General features: G+C 35.0%; 2 protein-coding genes across 2 annotated transcripts; both read right to left on the bottom strand.

Annotated features, from left to right (window-relative positions):
• Positions 1 to 515: 515 nt before the first annotated feature.
• Positions 516 to 1031, bottom strand: LOC127103544 (uncharacterized). The gene has a single exon (XM_051040794.1). The coding sequence runs from the start codon at positions 1029 to 1031 to the stop codon at positions 516 to 518; it is 516 nt and encodes a 171-aa protein (XP_050896751.1).
• Positions 1032 to 4236: 3205 nt separating this feature from the next.
• LOC127103543 (uncharacterized) lies at positions 4237 to 4806 on the bottom strand. Its single transcript, XM_051040793.1, has one exon. It carries the CDS (start codon positions 4804 to 4806, stop codon positions 4237 to 4239), a length of 570 nt encoding a protein of 189 aa, XP_050896750.1.
• Between the last annotated feature and the right edge of the window lie 6555 nt (positions 4807 to 11361).

The raw sequence follows: 11361 nt of genomic DNA, 5'->3' as shown, positions 1-11361 counted from the left end.
AAACATAAACACATGTTAGGGTTTCTCAAAAATCAAAATCCCAAAATCATAAGTTCATGATATCTAACCCACATACATTACATACATTATTTTTACCCATGACCACTTGAAATCTCACCCTTACCTTAGTATAGATGAAATCTCTAGGTCCTTCTTCTTCTAGTTTTATCTTCTCCTCTTTCTCTTCTCTTCTATTCTCTCTTCTTCTCTTGTTTTACAAAACTAACTCTAATATCTAAAACCCTTACTATCTTTTTAACTCATAATGGGCTTAACTCACTTATCCACTCATTCTAATTAATTAGGCTCATTACTAGACAATTGTTATTTCTACTCATAAAATTCAATTATTCAAATAACACATATATTTAAATAATCACCAAAACACATATTTAATTAATTATCACACCAAATAATGATTAATTAAAATAAACACATAATAAATAAATACGGAAATTAAATCGGGGTGTTACAACTCTCCCCCACTTGAAATATTTTTGTCCTCGAAAATCATCTCAAGCAAACAACTCGGGATATGAATGCCTCATCTGACTCTCAAGCTCCCACGTCACATTTCCACCAACCGGTCCTCCCCAAATGACTTTCACGGTCAAATGATCTCTAACCTCAACATCGTCTAATTGGACAACGTGCGAAGGATCCACAATGTATCTCCTCAATTGAGACACGTGAAACACATCATGGAGATTAGCAAGTGACAGCGGCAACGTAATCAGATAAGCCGCATCACCTACTTTCTTGGAAATCTGGTACGGACCAATAAAACGCGGTGTCAACTTACGCGAATTCAATGCTCTACCAACACCCGTTACCAGATTAACTCTTAAAAACACATGATCATCTACCTCAAACTTAAGGACTTTCCTTCTCTTGTCATGGTAACTCTTCTGACAACTCTGAGAAACCTCCATCTTCTCTCTGATCATTTTAATCTTATCAGTAGTTTGTTGAACTATCTCAGGTCCAACCATAACACTCTCTCCAGATTCGTACCAACACAAAGGCGTCATACACCTTCTACCATACAAAGCTTCAAACAGAGCCATACCAATACTCAAATGAAAACTATTGTTGTAGGTAAACTCAATCAAAGGCAAATAACTATCACAAGCACCTCCCTGTTCCAAAACACAAGCTCTCAAAAGATCGTCAAGCGACTGAATCGTCCTCCCAGTATGACCATCTGTCTGCTGATGATAAGCAGAACTCAAACACAACTTTGTACCCAAAGCACGTTGCAAACCTTCCCAAAATCTCGAAGTAAACCTCGCATCCCTATCTGACACAATGCTAGACTGAATACTATGCAAACTGGCAATTTTCTCAATATACAGCTTTGCAAGCCTCTCCATCAGATAATCCATTCTAATCGGAATAAAGTGAGCAGATTTCGTCAATCTGTCCACAATAACCCAAATAGCTTCACAATTACTCAAAATCCTAGGTAAACCAGAAACAAAATCCATAGAAATACTATCCCATTTCCATTCAGGAATAGATAACGGTTGTAATAAACCGGTCGGCTTCTGATGCTCAATCTTCGATTTCTGACAAATCAAACACGAATACACAAATTCCGCAATCTCTTTCTTCATACCAGGCCACCAAAACAATTTCCTCAAATCTTGATACATCTTAGTAGCACCAGGATGAATACTCAAACCACTACGATGTCCTTCATCAAGAATCCTCTTTCTCAAATCCGAAACATCGGGAACACAAACTCTATCATGACACATCATGATACCATTCTCATCAATCCGAAAATCACCACCTTTACCTTGATTGATCAACGTCAATTGATCTACCAAAACCAAATTAGATTTCTGACCTTCTCGAATCTCATCCAAAACTCCACTAGTAAGCTTCAACATGCCAAGCTTCACTCCAAAAGAAGTCTCTTCACAAACCAAACTCATATCTCGAAATTGTTCAAGCAAATCCAATTCTCGCACCATCAACATCGACATATGCAAAGATTTCCTACTCAAAGCATCGGCTACAACATTTGCTTTGTCATGATGGTAATTCAAACCAAAATCATAATCCTTCAAGAATTCCAACCATCTCTTTTGCCTCATATTCAACTCTTTCTGAGCGAACAAATACTTCAAACTCTTGTGATCACTAAACACATCGAATCTCGACCCAAACAAATAATGTCTCCAAATCTTCAAAACAAACACAACAGCTAATTCCAAATCATGAGTCAGATAATTCCTCTCATTCACTTTGAGTTGCCTTGAAGCATAAGCTACAACTTATTGATTATATATTAACACACCTCCTAAACCTATAAAAGAAGCATCACAATACGTAACAAATGGTTCTGATGGATCCGGTAAAATCAAAACAGGAGCAGTAGTCAATCTCCTCTTCAGCTCTTGAAAACTAGCTTCACATTATGCAGTCCAAATGAAAGCTTGACCTTTCCTAGTCAACTGCGTTAATGACAAAGATAACTTAGAAAAGCCTTCAATAAACTTTTAATAATAACTTGCCAAACCAAGAAAACTACGAATCTCAGACATAGATTTCGGTGCTTCCCATTGAGATATAGCCTCAACCTTAGAAGGATCAACCGAAATACCACCACTAGAGATCACATGGCCAAGGAAACTCACTTCCTTCAACCAAAACTCTCACTTTGAAAGTTTAGCAAACAATTGCTTCTCTTTCAATATAGATAAAACAATCCTCAAATGCTCAGCATGATCCTCTTCACTCTTCGAATAGATCAAAATATCATCGATAAACAGAACAACAAACTTATCGAGATATTTATGAAAAATACGATTCATGTACTCCATAAATACACCAGGTGCATTCGTCACACCGAAAGGCATCACCAAATACTCATAGTGTCCATACCTTATTCTAAAAGCAGACTTCTGAATATCTTCAGCTTTCACACGGATCTGATGATACCTAGACCTCAAATCAATCTTGCTAAACACACAAGCACCAACCAGCTGATCCATCAAATCATTAATCCTTGGAAGTGGATACTTATTCTTGATAGTAACCTTATTCAGTTGTCTGTAATACATACACAACCTCATAGTACCTTCTTTATTCTTAACTAATAAGATAGGTGCACCCCACGGTGACACACTCAGACGAATAAACCTCTTATCAAGCAAATCCTCTAGTTGACTCTTCAACTCTTTCAACTCAGATGGTGACATCCGATACAGAGCCATATATATCGGACTAGTACCAGGAATCAAATCAATCGTGAACTCAACTTCACGTTCAGGCGGAAAATCACTAACCTCATCAGGAAACACTTCAGGAAAATCACGAACAACTGGAAATTCACCCATTGTTCCATTTTCACTAAGCTTCAAACTTGTCACCAACATAAACACTTCAGCACCATCTCGCACAGATTCATTCACTTGTTGAGTAGACAAGAATAAATTACCTTCCTTCTCTAGCTCAAGAAAAAGAACAGCTTTCGCAAAACAATTGATATAGACATGGTTGGCCCTCAACCAGTCCATTCCCAAAATAACGTCAAGTTGACTCAATGGAAGACACATTAAATCAACTTCAAAATCTTTATCATAAATATTCAACGTACATTTCAAACAAACAAATGAAGTAGTCATTGAACCCATAGTCGGAGTATCAATAACCATGCTTCCACGCATAACAGATAATTCAAGATTCAATCTCTTAGCACAATCCAAAGAAATAAAAGAATGTGTCGCACCAGTATCAATAATAGCAATCAAAGACATATTATTAATAAAGCACGTGCCTCGAATCAATCTCTCCTCAGCAGAAGTATCAGCACAGGATAATGCAAACACTTTCCCTTTGGCTTGCTCCTTCTTCGACTTGTTGCACTTGGTACTAATGTTCCCTTGCTCACCACAGTTGTAGCAAGTCACATTCGAACCAACTCTGCAATCAAAAGATTTGTGACCTTGCTTGCCACACTTTAAACAAGTCACATCGCCCTTAGGACACTCGGGAGCACGATGTCCATCAACACCACATCTGAAGCACTTGACAGGAGTGTGAGATCCTCCCCCACTTGGCTTCTTGCCATCACCAGCTTTCTTCTTACCATCATATGGCTTCCCTCGGAATTGCCCTTTTTCCTTTCTTATCATGCAAGGACTTGTAATGAGCAGCACTCTCACGACTATCCTCATCATAGATCCTACTCTTGTTAACCAACTCAGAAAATCTCGTAATCTGTTGCTAACCCATTACCTTTTTTATATCAGGTCTCAAGCCATTCACAAACTTAAGACACTTGGATCTCTCAGCATTAACAATATTGTAATGGGGACAAAATTTGATCAACTCCTCAAACTTTGCAGCATACTCAGCTACGGTACCATTACCTTGCTTCAACTCAAGGAATTCAATTTCCTTCTTTCCACGAACATCTTCTAGAAAATACTTCTCCAGAAAAGCATCACGGAAAAGTGACCAACTCACTTCAATGTCATCCTCATCAAATCTCTTAACAGTGTTGCGCCACCAATCCTCAGCTTCTTTCTCAAGCATATGAATGCCAAACTGCACCTTCTGTGCATCTGAACAGTTCATAACTCGAAAGATTTTCTCAATCACCTTTAACCATTCTTGAGCTTTGTCAAGTTCATGAGCTCCTTCAAAAGTTGGCGGATTGTTCCTCTGGAACTTCCCCGAAGCACAGGACTCATCAGCATCACGCTCCCGATCACCAGCATTCATTTGCGGAATGGCACCAGACAACAGGGTCAATGTCGCCGCAAGCGCATCATCATTCCTTCCAGCAACCATCTTTCTACTACACCAACCAAATAACCACAACAACAAGGTTTGTTAAACAAACTGTATCGATTGTGTCATACACACAAACCAGATACAACGGAATCAAACAAATTCATAACCTGGCCGAATGACCGACCGTGCTCTGATACCACTAATGTAACACTCCCCCAAACTACTACTACTCAAATACAACATACAATTTCATAATCAGAGTAAATTAAAGCATGCATACACGAGGGCATCACATCTACTTCTGCCAGAAATAACACATGCCATGGTCACATACAAGTAACACAGATTATAAATCAAAATCAAATAACCAACATGCAAACTCACACAACGGAATAAAATCTCTCTTCATAAATGGTAAATAGTGATAATTCCCATAAATCATCTACCACAAAATATCGTTTTGGGCTCTAAGGCCACTCAATATCAAAACCAAAATATCCAAATAACAAGATAAAAGAGAGCACAACAATATCTCTCAACATAAAAACAAATAGTCCCATAAACCCAAGTGTTAGATGACTAGAGCACTATAGACTACCTAGTCAAAACACAACAAGAACTAGCCTTCGAATCTAATCCTTGTGCAAAGCACCACTATCTCTGGTACTTGAGCGATGTCGCGATAGAACATCATTCCAACAGAAGGGTGAGAATTCAAATCATTATAGAAAAACATAATAATATGAAATGTATAACAAACATATTTATTAGAATTCGTCACACTTCATACAAATATGCATCATATCATCTTATTAAAGAATCACATGTTTACCATCATACGACATGACTCAACAATCCACAAGTATTCATTTATAAATACTAAACAATGTACAAAAGTCATATTTCACAATATATCGATTTCATGTACATATTATCATCCATCATCATTTACAAATCATCATCAAATATGTATACAACTTTCACATGATTCCATAATATATACAAGTCACCATTTAATCACATATATCACAAATATGAACACATATCACATCAACAACACATCAATAATTCATATCAAATGGATCACCTAAAATCCACGTATATGCATATCTACCAAAATCATATCCACGCAATCATATCACATAATTACACAAACAATAATTCACACTGGCACGTGTGACTCAATGTGTGACTCAATGCGATATGCATGTGGATCCCATCCGTTATCATTTCCGGCTTACCGAGCATCTCTCAAATAGACTAGATAACCACCTCTAAAGCTTGATTCGGCCCTAAGCTTTCAAACCCCATTCGGCGTTAGGTTTGGGACAAGCAAATAATCTACGCGAGATTACCCAACATTGTCTCTTTCATAGACTCATGCTAGTGTAAGTGTGCAACAACAACAAGACTCATGCAATTAAGAAGATCGCAACCCCTTAATCATACATAAGCATACCACATCCAACACTTGCACAACATACACCTAACATGACTTCAATCCCAAACAATACATCATATAGCACTCATTGTCTCATCACAACACATTAACATAAAGAAAACAAGCCAATTCATGTTATTCATCAAATTCAACAATTTGCCTCATCATATACATAATTTCAAGTATTATGTTTCTTCACAAAATCCACCTAAAATCATCCAATACATGCCAAACAATAGAAAACATGTCATTCACATTCACCACACATACAAAATACATTCATATTAAGATTCTTTTGATAAAATATTAATCTACTATTATCAAAATGAATATCACGTTATAGATAATATTCTTAGCTTCGTAACAGTCCAAACGGCGCCTTAAACGTAGTTACGGTGCAAAAGTTATTGAATTTACAAGTTTTTCAAAATGCTATCAAAACCAGAAAATTTGTTGTTGCGAAAATGCTGTCAAAAACCAGAAAAACTGCTATTGCGAAAATGCTACTGTCTAGCGCGAATTTTTCATCATAAAACCACATTAATCCATCACTTTTCATGAAATAAATGGTTATATAACCTATATATATATATATATATATATATATATATATATATATATATATATATATATATATATATATATATATATATATATATATATATATATATATATATATATATATATATATATATATATATATATATATATATATATATATAACAACTATTAGGATCATAGAAACAAGATTCTAAGCTCCACTAATTTTCACCAAAATCCCAAATCAACCATTTTCAAGTGAAACTCAAACATGCAATTACACACCAAATCATGTTCTATACACATACCCATTCATTAAATTCAATATAGAAATATCATAGCATAACATAAACATCAATTTCATGGATTAAAACATAAACACATGTTAGGGTTTCTCAAAAATCAAAATCTTCAAATCCTAAGTTCATGATATCTAACCCACATACATTACATAAATTACGTTTACCCATGACCACTTGAAATCTCACCCTTACCTTAGTATAGATGAAATCTCTAGGTCCTTCTTCTTCTAGTTTTCTCTTTTCCTCTTTCTCTTCTTTTTTCTTCTATTCTCTCTTCTTCTCTTGTTTTACAAAACTAACTCTGATCTCTAAAATCTTTACTATCTTTTTAACTTATAATGGACTTAACCCACTTATCCATTCATTCTAATTAATTAGGCTCATTACTAGACAATTGTTATTTCTACTCACAAAATTCAATTATTCAAATAACACATATATTCAAATAATTCAAATAATCATCATAACTCATATTTAATTAATTATCACATCAAATAATGATTAATTAAAATAAACACCTAATAAATAAGTACGAAAATTAAATCGAGGTGTTACAGGACAGTCATCCTCAAATTGCATTTCCTCCTCTAGTCTTTTTTATGGGGCAGCGATGCTGATCGGGAGTTTAGGACTATGATCAACCGACCTCCTTGCGACCAAAATTCGGGATGCCCTCTCTTTGATTGCATGGTCGATCATTTCCATTTGCTTATGATAACCTGACTTTAAGGACTCAATGTTCAGTTTATCCAGGCAGTACAATGTCATTCGGGGGATGTTGCTTATGTGCATCCTCGTTTGGATCCCGACCCTGGTGGAATTGTTGCATTCACTCAGGGTAGATATTTGAGCACGTACACTTATATCCCTTAAGCAGTGCCTCATTCCAGCCTTTATGGTAAGGAGTGGACCAAGCAATAAGGGAAATGTTGTATTCATTTAGAGGAAGGCCCATCCACATGTAAGATCATTTGTTACCAATATAAGGTATTTTTGTGTTGGATCTCTTCCCGATATTAACTATGAACTTCTTGTATCCTGATGAAACTGTCTCGATAAGCACCCCAACAATAATGGAGGTAAAGGCGATGTTAGATTGGATAGCAAATAATGAATCTTCAACCCGACCTTCACGGAGCTTGCCTTCAGACTCTGACGTAAACTAGATATGGGTATGAGATTCTTTCTTTTGTTACTTTATGGGGTTCTTAAGGGAATCGAGGATCAGGATTCCGAGGAATTGGAGTATGAATGGTGATTGATCGAATTGATTGTGATAGGTTTCTGTGTTAGCTTCTGAGCGCTTCTTGATTTTGAGATCTGAGGAAGCTATGAATGGTGAAGTTGGAAACAATTGTGAATTCGTTGAGAGTGTGTAAATCAAAGGTCAATTTGCTCTTGATTTGGTGACATGAAGAGGTTACGAGCTGGTCAATTAGATATTAGATATGAAATCGTGAAAATCGTAGGAATTGGAAGTCGATTCCCACAAAGGATGTCACTTTTCCATTCGAGAACCAAATATGAGTGCTCTAGCTCTACGAAGGAAGTATAAATGAAGAGAGTTGAATAAATGGCGGTCTTAAATTGTGGCTTTTATGTATTGCGCCTTGATCAATTGGACCTTTGGCCGATCCAAAATAGAAAGATTAATTCTTTATTTCAATAAAATAGAAAAAACAAAATAAAAATACATCTAAACATAAAATAAAGTAAAATAACTATCAATATTACTATTTAAAGTCTAATATTTACAAGGATTTGATTGAAATACACTCATAGTGTAAAAGGATTTTATACCGTCAGTTAATCATAGCCATTGGATATTGAAATAAGTTTGACTTTTATTTTAAAAATCTATAAAGTAATGCAAATGGGTGATGGTGATGAATCGATCATGTAAAACTTTTTACACTGACAATGCATAGTAATTAATCTCTATTTACAATACTTTTTTTATATTTACAAACACTACGCCAAAAATGACTTTTAACAGCGCATCTTAGACAGCGCTTTTAAAAGAAAGCGCTGTCTAAGGTTAAAATTAAAATAAAACACGGAAAATGTTCCAAAAAAATAATGAAAGCACTGTCTAAGGGGGGGTCTTAGACAGCGCTTTCTAAAAGCGTTGTCTAAGACCCCCCCTTAGACAGCGCTTTTAGAAAGCGCTTTTAAATATAGACCTTAGTCAGCGCTTTTGATAAAGCGCTGTCTAAAGTCTTTAAATTAAAAAAAAATTAAAACCAAAAGCGCTGTCTAAGGGGGGGTTTAGAAAGCGCTTTTGGAAAGCGCTGTCTAAGGCATACCTTAGAAAGCGCTTTCAACAAAAGCGCTGTCTAAGGTCTAATTAAAATAAAATTTCAGACTCCATTTCAATTTTCGTTCTCTGTTCTTTTGTTTTCCCTCCTGCGAACGTTGAAACCCTAACAGCGAAAACCATAACAGCGGTATGTTCTTCAATATTTCTTCATTTCTTCGTTCCTAATTCTCCTTCACGTTCTCCATCTCTGATTCTCTCTACATTTTCTCTCTCTCATTCCATCCAATCCTCGATCTGAGCCTCACGATTGAACAGTTGTGCCGAAAACTTCTTGAAGGTACGCAAAACTCTTACTTTTCTATATTACTTATCTCTTCAATTTGTATGCGTTTGTTGATTGAAGTTTTGTGGTTGATGATTGAATTATGTTGTCATGGAGGTTGATTTTTCTTCATTGTTTGAGGCTATCTAATAATGTGGTAGAATATAATGTAGATTTTGAAATACTTGACCAATGATTTGTTGCTTTGATTTTGCATGTGAGTTATATGTAAAGTTACATCAAATTAGAATGTGAAAGTGGTTAGGTGAATTGTTATTTTGTCTGTTCCAAAAGCCTAGTAAATTAACCATTAACATAAGATTAGTTAAAAAATTATCTATTTATCCATGTTTTAGAATAACTTCTACTTGTTGACTAAGTTGAAGTTTTATAATATTTGTGTTGCAGTCCATACAACTAGCCTTCTAAAAAATCAAACATTATATCCAACTTTCAGTTAAAAGTTTTGATTTTAATTCTATATAGATATAAACTGCTGTACCATTACTTGTAAACTATATTTCATTTACTCATATTGTACTATTTTAATTTGTTCATAAAACCATAAACTTGCCTTATCTCTTTGGTGTCACCAATTTCATGCTCAATCAAGGAATTACTTTATTAATGTTGTTTCATCAAAATATTAACTTTTTTTAGAATCTGACAATTTTTTGTAATAGAAAAAATGAAATCATGCTCAATTTTTTGCAAGTTGATCTTACTAGGGTGGGGTACAAAGATGAACCTTTTATTCTAGCATCTCAAGCTAAACAAGTGTTCTATGTGAATGACCCGAAGAGTACAAAATGGTCTATAGTGCTTTTCTCTAACAAAGTGACTGATGATAGCGGTGTCGATCAATGTGATATTGATGTTGAGAATGAGTCATGCATTAGACGGAATGAGTTGAATAGAAATGATGAAGTTGAGGATCTTATACCGGATGAGTCATATATAAGAAACGATCATAATGAGGGAATTTGGATCAATTCATCCGTACGCATTGCTAAGAAACAAGTGATTAATATTCCAACAAAGAAAAGAAAGAGATGTTAGTGACTTAGGTAAATTATCCATGGTTTCTTTATTTTTTTTTTCAATTGTTTTGATTATAAGTTATATGTGATAATGCATGATTTCATTATATTTTTGTTTTCAATTGCTTTGATTATAAGTTATATCTGATAATGCATGATTTCTTTATTTTTTTGTTTTCAATTGCTTTGATTATAAGTTATATCTGATAATGCATGATTTCGTTATATTTTTGTTTTCAATTGCTTTGATTATAAGTTATATCTGATAATGCATGATTTCGTTATATTTTTGTTTTCAATTGCTTTGATTATAAGTTATATCTGATAATGCATGATTTCTTTATTTTTTTGTTTTCAATTGCTTTGATTATAAGTTATATTTGATATTTGATGGTTTCCTTGGTTTATTACAGGTTAGACATGGCTGATGACCAACATGAGGAAGTTAGTAAAAAAGTATCCGCGGAAGAAGAAATTCGAAGAGGCATCACAGTAATGAGAAGGGTGGTCCAAGGAAGATCTCGAGGCATCATACTAGATGTCTATTGGAACAACCAGGGACAGCTTATAGAACCTAATGGGCATACCTTAACTAGTTTTATCGGTGCACTAGTAAGGAATGAAATTCCCATTACATGTGATGATTGGAGAAACAAAGAGCTGAATGAGTCCAAAGAAAAAATTTGGAGTGAGATAAAGGTACAATC

This window comes from Lathyrus oleraceus, chromosome 7 (assembly GCF_024323335.1).
Source record: "Lathyrus oleraceus cultivar Zhongwan6 chromosome 7, CAAS_Psat_ZW6_1.0, whole genome shotgun sequence".
NCBI lineage: Eukaryota > Viridiplantae > Streptophyta > Magnoliopsida > Fabales > Fabaceae > Lathyrus > Lathyrus oleraceus.
The sequence above is the reverse complement of the archived record's forward strand: the minus strand, read 5'-3'. Positions and strand labels throughout refer to the sequence as shown.